Genomic DNA, 17705 nt, shown 5'->3' on the forward strand with positions numbered 1-17705 from the left:
TTACCCTATTAAAAAAATAAAAAAGTTACAGATACAATTTATATAGATATAGGTTATAAGAAGAAAAAAATATAAAACATGAAGTGTAATGGTTTAATTAATACATATCAAAAAGTTAAATAATAATTTATATAAATATAATTTACATAGTTATTGCACGTTAAAAAAATTAAGTTAAAAAATAATTCATGTAAATACAAGTTATAAAAAAAATAAAATTAAATATTTATAAATGAATTTTATATTTTTTAGGTTTATTAAAAAGTTTTATTTTAATAGATATATATATTCAATTAAAAATCAGTTTTAAATAGAATGCATACCAATCTCTACATCGCGGCCAGAATGGGCAACAGACTCCATCTTTATTATTTTTACCAGTTGGAACTGGGTGTGTTTGAAGAATACAATTTTCCTGCCAAAGCTATTCCCGATATCAAAATCTCAACTGAACAGCGGCATGGTACAAAATTACAAAGTGAAGAAAAGAAATATTGTTTACAGTTTTAATCACAACATACTACAAACAACTCACAGCCACAACCAGTAATCAATAACAAACCACACAATCTCCAATACCTACCGTGGCTGCATTTCTAAACTTCAACATTTAACGTCACACAGCCGTCTCTGCGCATTGGATGATTTTACTTCCACAAGTGCACTTCCCAGATCTCCTCTTCCTCTTCTCATATGGTAAAGGCAATCCAACTCATTATAGCAAATCTAGAAGAGGGGGTTGTTCAGATTGTGGCTTTGCATGGCTAGATCTCAAGGTTGATGTGCCACCCCTCCCTCTTCCTCTTCCTCTTCCTCTGCCCACGGCACTTGATGGGGGTGGAGCAAGTTTTATTGCAGTCTGCTCATTCTTGCTGGAACCAAATATGGATCCGAGATCCGTTGGCTTTGTGTGGTTATAAGAACCCAGAGTTGATGTATTCTGGTTCTGTTTCAAGAAACCAATAGAGCTTTGGGGATTAGGACCACTATTCAAACTACTACCAGAATTCACAGCAGAGGTGCCTTGATTTGGTTTCAATGGATCCAATGAACTTTGGTTGTTGAAGGCCCAGCTGATATTTCCTTTGTTCTGGAAATTCATAATGTCGGGTGTGTTTGTGATCAAATTCGAACTGTAACTATTTGGCTGCAGTCCTGTTGTGCCATTGTTAGAAGCCCCAGAACCACTAGAAGTGCCACTTGGTCTTGGAGGCCAATCAGCAAAAGGATCTATTTCATTAAAACTTGAAGTGGATGTTGCTCCTGCGTCCATTTGCTTGTTTCCAATATCTAACTGAGTTACAGTTGAAGATGCCCGTGGAGGCCATTCTATATCGATTGGAGGGCATGATACAGCTGTTTGCCTACTGGAAACTGCAGATGTCATGGGAGATTCTGATTGCAAAAATGTTAATTGAACTGGCTGATTAGCAGAAATAGATGGAGTAGGTGATGAGTTGCTTGCTAAAGCCCGATGTGCAGTGGCAGATCCTTTTGAGACAGGACCCCAATCCTCATCCCATGAGGCGCTACCCTTTGCTGCTGGTGCAACAGTACCACTTGTTTTGCTTGAGGCTTGAGGCTGAATCCCATTGGGAAAAGATGATGACTTCACCTCTGGAATTCCAGAATCTGTTACTGTAACTCCTCTTTTTTCTTCTATCATCCTATGATAAAAACCCCAAGTTTCATATATATATATATATATATAAAGGTAAATTCATTAGCATGTTCGTGCAGAAAACATTAATAGATAAATTACTTAGGAAAAGAGAATTCAGATGATGAAAGAACAGTGGTTTTATTCTTTGGATAAGTAGAGAAGGGTTTAGTGGTCTGTGGGGGTAACAAAATGCTGAATACCTGAGGATATCCTTCACAAAGAGCATATACTTAGCAAACTGCTGAACATTCAATTGCTGAGCAGTGAGCAGAGGTGTGAGAAGTGGAAGAACATGCTCCGTAACAAATTCTACTCCATGCTGACAAGATTTAACCAGGAAAATGAGATATAATTTCTATACATACCACCTGCAGATGAACACTAATATAACTGCAAAAGATAGTCAACTACCAGAACCATTACCTGCTTGAGAATTGAGTTTGCAACACCAAGGGTACACATAAGGGTTGGAGGAGTACGATCAACTGCCGTACAACGTTGAATTGTTTGCAAGATATCTAAAATAGCATGTTTATCGAGTGTGCTAACAAGATCTCCAAAGCATAGCAGAGCATTGACTCTTACCTGCCAATATAAACATACAGTTAGTTTCAGATTATATACCCCCAAGGCCCAAAGGATCACCTATTGAAACAGAGAACAGTTAAAAACCTACTTTAATTACTGAATAGACTTTCAAATACTAGAAGAATGTGGTGATATGACCTCACACTGAGGATTGTCTACTAGACGCATATAATTAACCTATGCTCTAGTAAATTCTTGCTGGGAAACTCCACAAAAGATTAACTAAATTCAACTCTATTAATCTAATATGAATTGACTTGTAAACACAAAAACATACATACCGCAGCAACAGTTGTTTTGAGAGCTAATCCATGAACACGAGGCAAAATTGCTTGTTTCACCAGCTGAAAATAATTAAAATGAGTATATATTAAGACACTGTATGTAAGAACTTCAGCACCTCTCCAGTAAGGCATGCCATTAAAAAGTTACCAACCACTGTTAAGTAGCATTTTGCAAATGTTTCTACCCCGTCATGCAGCAAGTTATTAACAAACACACACACACACACAATATATATATATATATATAAGCAACTAGGGTAAATTTATGAGTTGTGGACTTGCTTCTATTTATATAACCTCCATGGTCCACGCGACTGGAATATTTAGGTAACAAGGAACTTTGATTATTCACAATGCCATGCTACCACAACATTGAGATTAATTAAAGAATTCAATTCCCCATGGGGGGAAAGGATTAATGGTTAGGAACTATTTGGGAGTTGGCATAAACTGGTGTTTTAATAAATAAAGAAATATCATATTAAATTAATGAAGCAAAATAAAGCCACAGCTTAAGCTTCTGGAGAAAATAAGCTATCCACAAGATTTCTTAAAAATTATCAGTTCCATGTGTTGAACTTGCCATGAGGCTGGTTCAAGGCATGCATGTGAGAGTAATAAAATATACACCTTTCTCTAATAGAGTAAGCAAGATGTTCAAAAAAAATAAAGTGAACCACTCCCTCTTATTAGACTGCCTGCCAGACTCTCCCATTTCCCCCTAATTTGCACCGAGGAACTTCTTTATCAGATAAACCAACCAGTTGTCAATGAAACTTATTATTAACATTCTGTGTTTAACCTAAAGAAGAAGAAAACCTTCCAGGGCATCCTGACCAAACTACAATATCTAGAATTAATTAACAGACAAAACACAAAAACCACACTTATTATAGCAGACAAGACAGATGCACACACATACTAATAGAGATTCCATGTTTAGCACGCCACACACACACACACGTGTCACAAAAGAGAGAGAGAGAGAGGTGATAAGAAGCATGGGGTTCTTCCATAATCTATTTGCACGAGGGTATTATGTAAGCTAAACAAGGATGCAAGTCATTAATATCAGCAGTGGATAAAATTCTATCTTTCAGTGTGGAGCTCAAAATATAACCATTAGTCAAACCTAGAGAAAGCACATAACAGATCCAACTTCATAATCATCATCTTTGATAACATGAGCCATTCCAAACTATACCAGCTTATACAACTCAATTAACCTGTCATATCAGCTAAAGAGGCAAAAATCCACATTCAGCTTTGTTCTAGCAGTCCATCCATATCAGTTTGAATTTTTTTATTTGTTGAACTCTATAACAACTATCAGTTGTTTTGTACATATTTTTTCTCCATTTCAATCCTTAACAATATTTCTTATAGGTGAACCACTGTTAGTAGCCTCAAGCAACTTATAAATTTGTCCTACTAAACTAAGAGTGTTGACAACATATGATTTAAGTTGGTTTTTGATGTTTGACCCAGAGAAAAATTGCAATCACTTGAAAATTGTTTGGTTGGACTTCTTTTTTACTTAAATCCTTGAAATAGTCTTTGATTAAAGTGAAATTTTGCTTTATTCAAAAGTCAAAACTATCTTTCAATTATTCATTTTGATTTGATGGTTTACAGAATTTAGAAAATACAGAGAAAGAGTGGCTTGATGAATTCTATAACATTGTCACCAAACGTTCTATTCAATTTAAGTATTTTTCTTAAAATGCAAATTTAAAGCAACTTTTCTATGGTTATGGCTGGAAACAATCTATAACTGATGTCAAAACACTTTAAATTACTAAGAGAGAGAGAGAAGGAAGGAAAAATAGAGTTTCTCAATAACATTGTGGTGATCCTCAATCACAATTACCAGTAACAACAATGATAGCTATTGGAAACAAGAACAAAATGATACAGAAGAACTCCTCACAAATTGAATATGGGCTTAATGAATTGCAGAGTTTAAATGGCCAACAAAAATTTAGATGTTCATGAATTTATTATATTTCACATGCTCTCCTAGTTGGACCTGCCCTCCTCAACCTGCATGTGTTTTGGGTTATAACAGTCTAATACATCAAGTAATTTGGTATCAGAAAACTTCTACCAATAAAACGAACAAAATTTATGTTTTCCTAGGAAAGGATGGCATACATTATATTAAGCAAGAAAGGCATACTTGAAAGAGAACATATGTGTGAAGTGAAAACAACTCCAAAGTAAAAGAATGGTTACAGGAAAAAGAATAAAAAATAAAAGACTCCATAAGAATGATTATCAAATGAAAATGAAAGTATATAAATGCCACATATGGTGTGTGTGGGTGTGCACATTCATAATTTCATACAGATGGCAGTCACCTGAACATCTAGTTGCTTGGCAAGAAAGGATGATTTTCTCAAAACTTCCTCTTGAATGCGCGGATCCGTATCATCATAAGCTCGAACGAGCAAGGGCAGAACATGGGATATTAAGTTATCCTGACTAGTCTACAATAATTGCATAACAAACAATATTAGTATCAAATATTTTATTGAAATAAGCAAGGTATTTTAACAATGGCTCTCAATGTCATGTGTTTAAAAAACCAAAAACCAAAAAGGCTATAAGGAATGGGCTAAGGCCATAAAGGGAGAAGGAAACTCAATACTCTGATTGAAGTTTCTATCAAGAAATTTTAGCACCATGCCTAACTAAAATTCAGATTCTTCTCAAAACGATTTTGGTGTTTTTCATTTATAAAAAAATAAAATAAAAGATAAAAGCATCAACAAGTGAGTGTTTTATAAAGGTTTCAATTAAAGTTTCCAACCCCATGAATGAGAATTACATATACATTTCTTAACTAGCTAGTTGAGAGGATCAAATTTTTTAGGTACCTAGTGCTCTAGGTACTGCTAACCCCTTTCAACTAAGAAAAAGTACGACACTGAAAATAAGTGGCTAAAGAGTAACAGAACTTAGAACAATAATTTGTTGAGACTTGTTCAACAAGAAGCTTTTCATCATTCAAATAAATCTGCTCCTTTTTCCATTGAGAGATACCCATGTGCTGCCCCACCTGCACTTTGGACTTGAACCTGAGACCATAACCCCACAATCCCCTTGCATTTTGCAAGGAGATAACCACAAGAACAGGAAGTTTTTGCTTAATGATTTTCTTACTAGATAAAAGAAACTAATTGGACAGGAAAAAAATATGAATAAATCCTTCCAATAAATATCATATGACCAACTAATAAATCCTTCCAAAACAAACCTCTAAAGTCATATGAGCAGGTCTAATGAACTAAATACTATTCTTGGGCACTCCGCGCAATTACTAGGTGAACATGAAGATGATTATAAACCTTTCAATTTGGCAATTTTTTCATTTTCCTGAACCCAATAAAATATAGATAAAATCAAAATACTTTGAGCACTAGAAGCAACTTAACACCATATGCAACACATCCTTCAATCCACCATGCACAAGAACAGCACATATAGTTACCTTGTTGATAACAAGTTCAGCATGCTTCACAAGCAGCAGTAGTGTCTCGCCTGCAGCAGTACTGAGGACAGGAATGAGAGCTGGAAGTGTTGATAGCTCAAAGTCAATTTTATCCTACAATAGATATTAAGAAATCAAATTGCTTTTCCAGCTTGTAAGACATTAGTGAATCTTAATAATAACTGGAAGATAAAAAAAAAAATATATATATATATATATATATATATATATATATATATATATATATATATATTGTATGAAGAACAATCCCTTGTTTTACTTCCATATCAGAGAGAATGGATGACTGGAAATTAATATTGTCTGGAAAGCTAATGAAACTTGCCAAAGTAAAAATTTAAATTAGCATAACATTCTCAACAAAGAAACTAATATAAAAGTTATTTCAGACTCAGCCATTCAAGCAAATGCCATATCAACATGACAAAAAAATTCCAGTACAAGATTTACACAACCTCTACTTCAGATGTATTTGTACTTTGTAAAGCATAAAAAGCTAAAGAAGGTGAGGAGGACAGGAGGAGAGAGAGCTATTACCTCTACCAAAATAACACCAATTAGAATATTTTTCTCAGAACCAACAGAAGTAACAATGGAACATCATTTACAATTAGAAATGTAGGCATTATATCTCTTTATACTAGTAGGCAGTATGCCTCTATCAATGTGCACACAATATTGCCACCTAAGACTGTAATTTGGCCATCAAATGTTTGTCTATACCATCACCAAACCATCTTGCCCCAAACCATTACCACCACCTCCCTACTTTAGGGATTATGAGCAGTACCTGGGACTCTGCAATGGTGAGAACCATGGGGAGAATCATTGGTTGCATGACCATATTCCTAAGTTCAGCACATAAGGGTGGAAGAACCTGCATGAAAATCTTTTTTAGTGAACTTGACCTCTTGTTGTGACAAAAGAAATACCAGAATGAAATAAAAGATCGAAGTAAAGCATAAATCCAGCATCCTAAAATTAGCATTGCTCAACCACGTGATTGAAAACATGGATGTTTATACGCATGCAGGTAAAAACAAAGCAATGTTCATATAAAAATCTGTGAGTGGTTAAAATTTTCAATGGGCTTCCTTGAGTACAAAAGTAATGTTTATACTGAACATATAACCTCAAAAATATAGCTATATAACCCAACTAGAAAATTGAACAAGAGATAATATGAGTAGATAACAAAAACTATAACCTTATATCGCAGCACACGGGTGTCAAAGTCTTTCCACATATCTGATAATGCTTTTAAGAACTCAGACTTCTGCATGTTATCTCTTTCCTGTAAGAAATAGGATCAGTCAGAGAAGTATATAATTTCCACACATGTTCTCAATGAAATTTAATTATTCTCAAGCTTGGCATCCCCAAGGAAAAATTTATCCCAGAATAAGTGCTACTCAAGAAAAAATTTTAATGCATACAAGCATGTGGTCTAGGAAGCGAAGAGCACGCAGCCTCGTGTCATTCCGGAAAAAAGGAGAACCTGCAACAAGAGAACATAGATCTTAAGAACAATATGAAATAAGCAAGAAAAATTAAGAAAGGTAAACTCTTTCTTTACAAAAAACTTCTAATAACTGACACAAACTGCAATGTTATCATGTTGCAGGGGTTGAGACAGCCACTCAAAAATGGTTAACATTCCATCCAGTCCATTGGATAAAAAAAAAATTATACTCAACACTATATATTGTTAATTCTAATGCAGAGAATTCCCCATGTTCCGTTAAAACTTGAAAGATTTACAAGAAAGTGGAAAGTGGAATGATATAGAATGAGAAAACAAGAAATGGCAGCAGAAAATTGATATGGATGATCGACAAGTGCCTTGGACTTTTAAAAAAGGCAAGCGCATACCAGAATTATATAAATAGTAATCACCATATCATTCAATTTAACTATGTGGACAAAAACAATCCATCCATGAGCATCTAAGTGGAATTGTATTTATATGACATATCTTAACTAATTCAAAGATTTGCTGAATCGAACATATAGGTTTGAGAGGATTTAAATCCTTAATACTTTTGTTATGGGTTCTCATGAAAATTTACTAACAGAAAGGAACAGCAGACTACATTAAACTACACTCCACATCTCTCCAACTTTCTGTTTCTTTCGTACACATCAATTTGTTCTAGCATGTTATTACATTCCCCACCAAAGCTTGAACATTAATGTGTGAAAAGAGATACTCTATATATAGACAGATAGATATGCATATACACAAATGACAGAATCCTAAAGGCTCATGTTTTACCTGTAAAATCCATAGCTGTTGGCCTGAAAGATTCATTTGCAGAGAGCATCTTCTGCAGGTCAGGAACTAATTCTGGTGGAATAGAGGAGAAAGCTGCACTGGATAAGTAATTCAAGGTATTCATGTACTGCAGAAAAGGAAACAAAAATAATTAAAATCCATTATCTTTGCTTGTGACAGAGTTGATAAAATATAATCTGAAACTGAAATGGGGTCCAATAGCACAAAAATAATGTGGATATAATGTGGATGATGACGTTAAAAACAGTTTATGACTGTCCGATGCTCCAGTCCTAAAGACTAATTGAAATCTTCCTGTTCTCAAACCTGTGTTCTGTGTCACCTTTGTTACAACAATATGGAATAGAACAAATTAAGAACAAATCCAAAAGGACTGAAGAGAGATTGGAGAGCATTGATATTCTAGTTTTCTTCTTTGTTTTGGTTCCAGGTTCTCATGTTTTGCAGGAAAAAAATCTTATCTTCCAGTTAGCTATGCCTCCATTTTCTCTTAATAGAAACCCACAAAGTGCCTGACCATGAAGTGCTTTGCATCCTAATTGTTTTCCCAAATCATATCCCACCAGAGAAAACAAACATATGCTTCCCAAGACATTCTAAAATAAAATAAAAAAATGTAATGGACATTCTCCATAGAACATCCCTTATAAGAGTTAATTTCACAAGAAGAGAAAAATAAAAGAACCCACACCCCGCCAGGAAAAAAAAATGATAAATGCGAAGGTAGAAGTGTTATTGTTAAAGGTGACAGTCATTAACAAGGACTTGGGCAACATGACACCTAATACGCCTATTTCCTCACTAGGACAAGCTTTGCTTTCATTAGGTCCCATATCAGTTGTTTCCATGCTTTCCAACCTTGGAAAAGAAATCAGAACATTTTTAAGCTGCATGTTCAAATTGCACTTCAATGACTTCAACTCAAAAGGGGACAACTTCAGGACAAAAAGAAACTGCATAAGGGGACTAATGCGGGCTTTTTTATACTGATGTAGCTTAGTTTACAGGATCATAGAAGGATGTATGTGTGTTTCTAATGCCTTAGATATCACAAGACAAACCAACCAAGGGGCAGCTTAGTTTACAGGATCATAGAAGGATGTATGTGTGTTTCTAATGCCTTAGATATCACAAGACAAAGCAACCAAGGGGTCGCAGTATCAATGGTTCAACTGGCTAGTTCGGTGGAAATGCATATCAATGACCAATTTGTTACAGGCACTGTTACATTCTTTTAAGAAATAATAAAATCCAATGCACTTGCTAAGGTCATATAGAGTCCATTGATCAAGCAATAAGTTGGAGGGGAACTCTCCTTTAGATTAGATAAGCATATAACTTAAAACGTTTTTCTTTGTTTCTAGAGAAAATAGAAGCACATTTAGATACATTCAATGTCAATAACTCGGAGAAAGTAAAATATTTAAATTACCATCTTCACATTGTTGTGGCAGTCAAACAAAGGCTTGTGAGCAATCAGTTGGTAGGCAAGGCATCCAAAACTAAAAATATCAGAAGAGCATCCAGCTGAAGGTGCTTTGCTCCTAACTAGTTCAGGTGCAATGTAATTCAGCGATGGCTGAAGGGGCAGCATAGAGTCCTCATCATCATATTCCTGGAAATCCAGGTAAAACATGAAATAACAGGTAAATCTCCGCTTAAAGTATGTTTTCTGATACTCCACAAGGAAACTGAATAAAGAACTTCAGAAAAGGGGCATATGGGAAACAGGTTCTTTGCCTTTGATGATGAGCAGTGGTTGGCCCCTGGTGAGGATAGAGGATTTCTGCTCACATTTTTCGTGGGTATTAGGGAAGAAGGATCTCGATATGATATGAAAATGGGCTATTTTTGAAGTGATCTGGGACACTTGGATGGAGGGGCAAAAGGCAAGAACTTTAACAATTCATCCCTCTAAAAGCAGTTGCTGTGGAACTTGTCTTTCTTTTTACACTGCTTCAAGGGAGTTTAGAGAAGTGGCTTTACCTTTTAAGTTGCCACCAGTAACCATTATTTAAGAGCCAATATGGTGGGATATGAAAGAGGAAAGAGGTGCGATTTGTAGGCTGGTCATAGTAATCAATAAGTAGACCATGTGAAGTACATAGGATGGAGATAGGGCCAGCTGTATGGATAAAATGTTCATAAAATAACCATGGTTGGAAAAGGATGGTGTCTAAATGAGTGATAATAGAGGAAATGGCACGACAAGGAATAAGCCTATTTGAAAAACACGAAGTTGAAAATTGAGGATAGGTCAATCTAAGATGGCTGTGTCATGTGCAAAACACCTTTAAATAGGTGGCCAAAATGATTTAGAGGAAAACCTAAATTGTCTTTATTTGGGGAAGGGCAAGCAGGAGCAAAATAAAAATAATTCTTGCAACATAACCTAACGAAAAATTCAACATACAGCATAATGAAAGGCCTGGGAACTAGCCAAATCGCCTGAAGCCTGATCTGTTGTTATTGCGAAACCAAATCCACCAAGCTTCCACGCTCCACTTGAAGTAATTAGAATATTCTGCAAGTTATAAATCTATTGTTAGATACATTAACCCCTAATCACAAGGATTAGTGACAGGTTCAATTAAGATAGTCAAAAATGTATTTGTTATCTTGATTGTGAAATTGAAAACTTACGGTTGGGTGTTCATAAAAACAAGAGCTTTCAATTTCCAGACAACAATTTCCAAGTTGAGAAGATATTTCAAGAAATTCCCAAGTTTTTTTTATCATACCAAGAGAAGTTTGAGAAAAGTAAAGGGATTACACAAAACGTATTATCATACTGAAGTCATGTTACATGGCCCATCCCTTCAAAAAAAAACTTTATGTTTACATGGACTATCACTTTAAAAAACCTTTATGTGATGGGGAGGGGGAGGAGAAGGGGGCCAGCAAAATGAGAAGTTACCTCAGGAGATATAGCCCTGTGAATGAGATGTGCATTGTTATGGAGGAAGTCCAAGGATTCTGCAATTTGTAGCAAGCCATGCTTCACCTCTAACAAGCCCATTTCCTACAAAACAAAAACTTTCGTAATGCAATGCTTACCACCTATATTGATAGGAACAGTAGAATGATGAGTTAGAGCCCAAAAGCATGCGCTGCTCATAGGATGATAACGAGATCTTTGAATGTATAAAGAGCCCAAAAGCAAGCACTGCTCATAAGATGATAACAAGATCTTTGAATATATAAATTCCATTGGTCTAAACAAGATGAAGATATAGGCTGATGTACCATAAGAAATTATTTTCCCACCAAAGTCTTTTCCTTTGGAACCATACCAACTTGGAAGAGTCTAACAGTTTAAGTCATTGAAACTTTTGAAATGGTAAGGAAGAAGAGATGATGCCCCAGCAATTGTACCTAGAGAGACTTCCAAACTTTATAGAGTCTAGTTTGATTTCCTTCATGATGAGGCTAGCATTTTACTGAAGGAGTTCCTAGATTTCATGGTAACATCTCATAATGCATTTCTACCATGTCATAGCGGACAAGCTTTTAATGAGATTTAACTGTCCTTTCTCCACTATCCACTTCTCTTAACACTTGCTTTTAATATTTTAGTGAATTCCATGACTAATTCATTTCAGCTTTAAAGTTCTAATCACAATACAAAGCTATTGCACAAACCATTCAAAGTCATTAATATTATTTTCCAAGTAACCTACATCAATTGCATCCCAGCCTGTAGTAAGTCAAAAGGGAGTGGAGGCACTTAAAATCATATTCGAGAGGTATTCTTTAACTGTTTTGGTAGCAAAAATGCAAATTAACCTTACAAATGCCTTCATGTGCAACCTTAAACTTCATCTTCTATCCGAAAGGTAATGCAATCAATCCTATTAGGGATACCCACAACCTAAGCCTATTTCTAATCACTCCACTATGCACATTATTTTTAACAAAATGGAGTTCCAATTAACAAAAATAAACAATTCATTATCAAAGCTCACCATTCCCTTGAGCTCCTTAGGCACTTTCCCCACATTCTCCAAATTCCCAATCGCATTCGCCACCGACGCGAAAAGCGGTTCCGTCACCATCGCCATCGCATTCTTATTCTCATCCAAAGCCTGCACAACATGAACCACTCCCGGATGCCTAATCCTAACCAACCTCGCAGCATCCGCTCGAATCACGTCCAAGAACGTATCCTCCGCCACCTTCGTTAAACCCGCACGCGCTCGTGCTTCCGACAACGCCTTCTTATCCAGAACCCACACGCAAACCGTCGGGTACTGGTGTGTGCGCGTTGACTCACGCGCTGCCTTGGCAGAATAGAGCTTCCAAGCGAGACCGGGTCCAGCTGAGCCGATCTGGTGAAGGAGATCGTAGTCTTGCAAGGGTTTGGGACCGGTTACTTCTTGGACGGTGGTTTGTACGGTTTTTTCAATGACCGCTGCCGTTTTGGCTAGCGCCTGTGTAAATGTTTTCATGTTGAGAGACATTTTGTTTTCGTGAATTGACTAGTTTTTCTAATCAATCAATCAAATTTTATTATACACGCAGTTTTTATCTGTGGATTTTTCAACATCCGGTTGTGTTTTTGGATTTGTCGGTGGAGGGAGAGGAGACGTGGTAGTGGTGGTGGTGGTGGTGGTGGTGGTGAAGTCAGGTGGTGGTTTAGGTCTCCAAGAAAAATGTTTTGATTGTTTTCTCTTTGTATTTTTGACCTCTTTATATATATTTTTTTTCCTTGGTTAATTAGCTGTTTTTCGTGCTTTTATTAATTTGAATAATTGAATTATTTCGAATTAGTTGGATTCATTCTCATATCTGTCTTGTGTGTTTCTTAATTATTTATTTTTATTATTTTTTTCACTCTCAAAAGTCAAAACTGTAAACAAAATGACTTGGATAAGGAATTGTTTGGATACACTGTTGAAGCTGCATTGTTTAAAAAATTAAATTTTTTATTTAAAATTCGTTTATTTTGTTTTTTTGTTTTGATATGTTATTATTAAAAATAATTTTTAAATAAAAAAATATTATTTTAATATATTTTTAAATAAAAAACATTTTAAAATATAACTACTATATTATTCTCAAACTAAATCGAAATTTCTTTTTATTTTTTATATTTTATATTTTTCCCCTGTTTAAGTGATATCTAGTTATAATTTTTTTTCTACAGAATTTTTGTGCGTGAGACTTGTATTTTTACAGAATCTGTTAACTATTTAACGAAATTCTAAAATGCATAGGTATTAGTCTATTAGCTGCACTCCATCGTAGATTACATAAATGTTTTAAAATGTAAAAAATATTAAATGTGCAAAACAAATTTTTGATTATGTTATTATTAAACCTGATTTAATGGGTCAATTTTAAAATCTCACAATCTAGTTTTTTACCTAACTCGAGTTTCAAACTAAATCGTGTAGAAGTTAGCTCGAATTATAAAAACATGGCTTACGTTTTAACAAAGCTTCAAGATGATAACTTCTTTTACAAAAACTATTAAGACAATGACATATTAGATCGATTTTAGTCTCCAAGTAAATTGTGTCATGAACTCCATTGAGTTTAATAAATTTTTTTATAAAATATTTTTTTAATTATATAATAAAAATATATGGTCACAAAATTGAGCATCATCTTAAAAATAAAAACTTATTTGAGACGGTGATAATCATAAAGAAAGCAAAAAAGAAATAAAGCATGTATTTTATCTCATAACTAATCCAATATTAAATGATAAAATCAAGAAAAACTATTAAAAACAATTAACAGATCAAAAACCATAAAATCATATCTAGTAAATGGATGAACTCGTCAAACTTATGAACTGGTTAACCATAAACCAAAAAAAAACTTTTCGAGCTCAGATATGATTTTTTTTAGGTGTTTCCATGTAAAAAAAAATATTTAATCTTAACCCTCTCATATGAAACTATTTGACACAAAAAAAAACAACCGTTTTGGTGGTTGGATTCCTCACCAACAGACAGTTTTTCTGTCTAAGCCAGAATCTGGTGACCTCCTATCTCTCCTCCAATAAAAAAAACTGAAAATCAGTAAAATAAAATTCAGTACCAAAATTAAATTTTGTAAAAGTCTAAGGACCAATAACCTAATAGATAAAAAAGATGAGGGACTTGAATGAATTTTTGACAGAAATTTTCAATCCACCACCTATATTACCTGTTTTGTTATTTTAGTCCTCTTTCTTTCAATCCAACCCTCCCTTACAAAACAACATGCAATTGGACTCTAATTTTGTCTCAAAAGGGTTTAATTGTGCAAAAAAAAAGTTTAGGGACCAAATGGAAAATTTTTAAAAATTGCACTATTGTAATCCATAGTAAAATGTGAGAGGGTAAACAATATTTTTATGAACAATAAAAAAACCAAGTGTTTTAGTTTTATACTAGATGTAATGCCCGCGCGATGCGCGGGCTTGTGGCATGCTTGTGTGTTGTCGTAGATTTGTGGAAAAAATAAAAAAAATAAAAATTATATGGAGAAAAACTATTGTCATCCACAATGTTTTCAAGCAAAAAACTACAAAACTAAATTCTTAACCAGTTTAATATTTAAAAAATAAAATGAACAAAGAAAATTTTGGAAAAAATCATAACAAAAAAAACAAAAGGAAAAAAACTATGCAGGAAAACATTATAGCAATCTATAGTATTTCATGAGGTAATTTACAGTTGTAATTCTTAAATATTAAAAATAATAAAATCGATAAAGACAATTTTGAAAAAATTCATAACAAAAAAAAAATCATGTGGGGGAACACTATAGCAATCCACAATGTTTTAAAGAAAAAAAAACTACAAAACTAAATTCTCAACCAGCTCCATATGAAAAAAAAAATCGACAAAGACAATTCTGGAAAAAAAAACAAAACAAATCATAAAAAAAGGGTGAAAAAAACCATGTGGGGAAACACTGTAGCAATCTACAGTGTTTTAAAGAGAAAAAAAACTACAAATCTAAATTCTCAACCAACTCCATATTAAAAAAAAATCAACAAAAACGATTCTGGAAAAAAAAAACACAAAAAAATGAAAAAAATGAAGACAATTTTGCGGAAAAAAATGGAAAAAAAAACATGTGGAGAAAGTTAAAGCTAAATTCTCAACCAGATCAATATTAAAAAAATAATACGACAAAGATAATTTAAAAAAAAACATATGGGGAAACACTGTAGCAAAACAAAAACCATGTGGGGAAACATTATAACAATCCACAGTGTTTTAAAGAAAAAAACTACAAAGCACAATTCTCAACCAGCTCAATATATATAAAAAAAATCGACAAAGACTATTTTGGAAAAAAAAAACAAAGAAAAAAATTCATAAAAAAAATTAACCATGTAGGGAAACATCGTAGTATTCCATAATGTTTTAAAGAAAAAAAACTACAGAACTAAATTTTCAACAAGTTCAATATCAAAAAACAAATCGACAAAGATAATTTTGAAAAAAAAACACAAAAAGAAAAAAGAAAAAAAAAGAAGACAATCTTGGGAAGAAAAGAAAAAAAACAAAAAATACATGTAAAACCCAAAAAAAGGGAAAAAAAGAAAGACAAAAAAAACAAAAAAAATTAAAAAAAATTAAAACAAAAAAAACATGTAGGGAAAGCTACAGTACTTTCCCCATACATTTTAGAGTATTTGTTAATACTACATTATTGACCCACGTTACATTACAGGTTGGGTCAAAATTTTCTTAAACGTAAAAACATGTTAAGATATTGTTAATGCTTTTTTAGTGGAAAAATATTTATACGGTTGATTTGATGTGACCCGTTTGATTTTACGGGTCCAAAAAAACTTGGACGATCCATAAAAATATAGTTTGACGAGTTAACATTGGATTGACCTAGGTCAACCCATGTTAACATGTCGAATATTTGATCCATGTTATGAGACTATGATAACCCTACAGAAGACAAATCAAAATAAATTATAAAGTTTAATTCTCAATCAACCTAATAATGAATGATGAAATTGAAAAAAAAATCAATTAAAAAAATCTAAAAATGTGACAAATATATCAATTCTCAAACAGTTCAATGTTGAATGATGAAACTAAAAAAGAATTCAATTAAAAAACAGAAAAATGACTCAAGAAAATCGATCAAACTCATGACCCGAGTTATGAGATCGAGATGACTTCATAGAAAAAATAAAAAAAAATAACACGATTTAACTCGGATTAACTTTTCAAATATGAGACTCTGGTTAAGGAACTGTCGGGCACAATGTTGAACGATGAAATTTGTTAATTTTTTAATTAAAAAAAGACATAAAAAAATTATTAAACTCAATTATCAATCAAACACAATATTAAATGATGAAATTGGGGAAAAATCAATTAAAAATAAAAGAAAAGAAAATTGAGTCAACTAAATTAACATGTAAAACCTGCAACTCACTATCTAAGCTATGAACAAAGGATCGACATGTAGTGTAGGAACTGCTGCAGGTGCTGGAGTCGTAGCTGGAGCCATAACTGGAGGCACGACTTCCTGTCTCTGCTGGTCTGAACCCTCGAGTTGTAACCCCTCAATCTGTCTCAAGTCGGTGTCACGAATGAGTCCAGTCGACTCTCCCAATCTTGACTGCTGAGACTCTAGGGGCATATAAGAGGCAGTATCCTCCAATGGATCCTCTCCTTGTCTCTCCTCAAACCCTTCTCCAATCATTGTACCCTTCCTTGTGCGAACCATCCTGGTACAAGTCAAAAATTTATTAAACTTTTTTTTCCACTCCTGAACCCAAGCCAGGGCTCTGATACTAACTGTAACAGTCTCAACTTGTAAACTCAAAATAAATGATATATATTCATAGTTACCAAAATAAATAAATATATATATATTCCTGAAATTTCGGCAGAGTTTCCTTTGTATTCTTTAGATACCAAGTTATCGACTCAATCATTTCTCAACCTATAACATCAATCACAATATTCGTCCCATCATTTGGACTTCCAAAACTCAAGCATATTTCAATATCTCAATTCTATTTTCAATAGAACACTATAATAAAACTAATAAATTCTTAACATGCATCATCTCTCCTTTTTTTTTAAGTATTTGTGCTCAAATATATATACAACCAACCATAATTCAACTTAATAATAATAATAACATTATAAATTACATCATACACAAGATAATAAGTTAAGCATTACAATTTTAGATATGGAAGTATATTACAACAAAATATTAGTTCTTCCAATTACATTAATCACATAACAAAATTATTTATCCAGGCATCTACTTTCCAGATCGAGGGTGCGATGTACCTAAAAACATAATTGCATTAAACATGATTAAAAAAATTTCACATTTCAATAAGTAATTAATTAAGGACTAATTACTCATATACATTAA

General features: G+C 33.6%; 1 protein-coding gene across 1 annotated transcript; it reads right to left on the reverse strand.

Annotated features, from left to right (window-relative positions):
- Positions 1-346: 346 nt before the first annotated feature.
- On the reverse strand, positions 347-13008 carry LOC7494405 (SCY1-like protein 2 B). Its single transcript, XM_002319860.4, has 14 exons — positions 12308-13008; positions 11260-11364; positions 10756-10866; positions 9775-9957; positions 8322-8448; positions 7483-7544; positions 7254-7340; positions 6837-6923; positions 6029-6142; positions 4896-5024; positions 2533-2595; positions 2087-2248; positions 1864-1982; positions 347-1667 (listed from the first exon to the last, which is right to left on the reverse strand). The coding sequence occupies exons 1-14, from the start codon at positions 12800-12802 to the stop codon at positions 716-718; spliced, it is 2796 nt and encodes a 931-aa protein (XP_002319896.3). The 5' UTR covers positions 12803-13008; the 3' UTR covers positions 347-715.
- Positions 13009-17705: the final 4697 nt, after the last annotated feature.

Source organism: Populus trichocarpa, chromosome 13 (genome assembly GCF_000002775.5).
Source record: "Populus trichocarpa isolate Nisqually-1 chromosome 13, P.trichocarpa_v4.1, whole genome shotgun sequence".
Taxonomy (NCBI): domain Eukaryota; kingdom Viridiplantae; phylum Streptophyta; class Magnoliopsida; order Malpighiales; family Salicaceae; genus Populus; species Populus trichocarpa.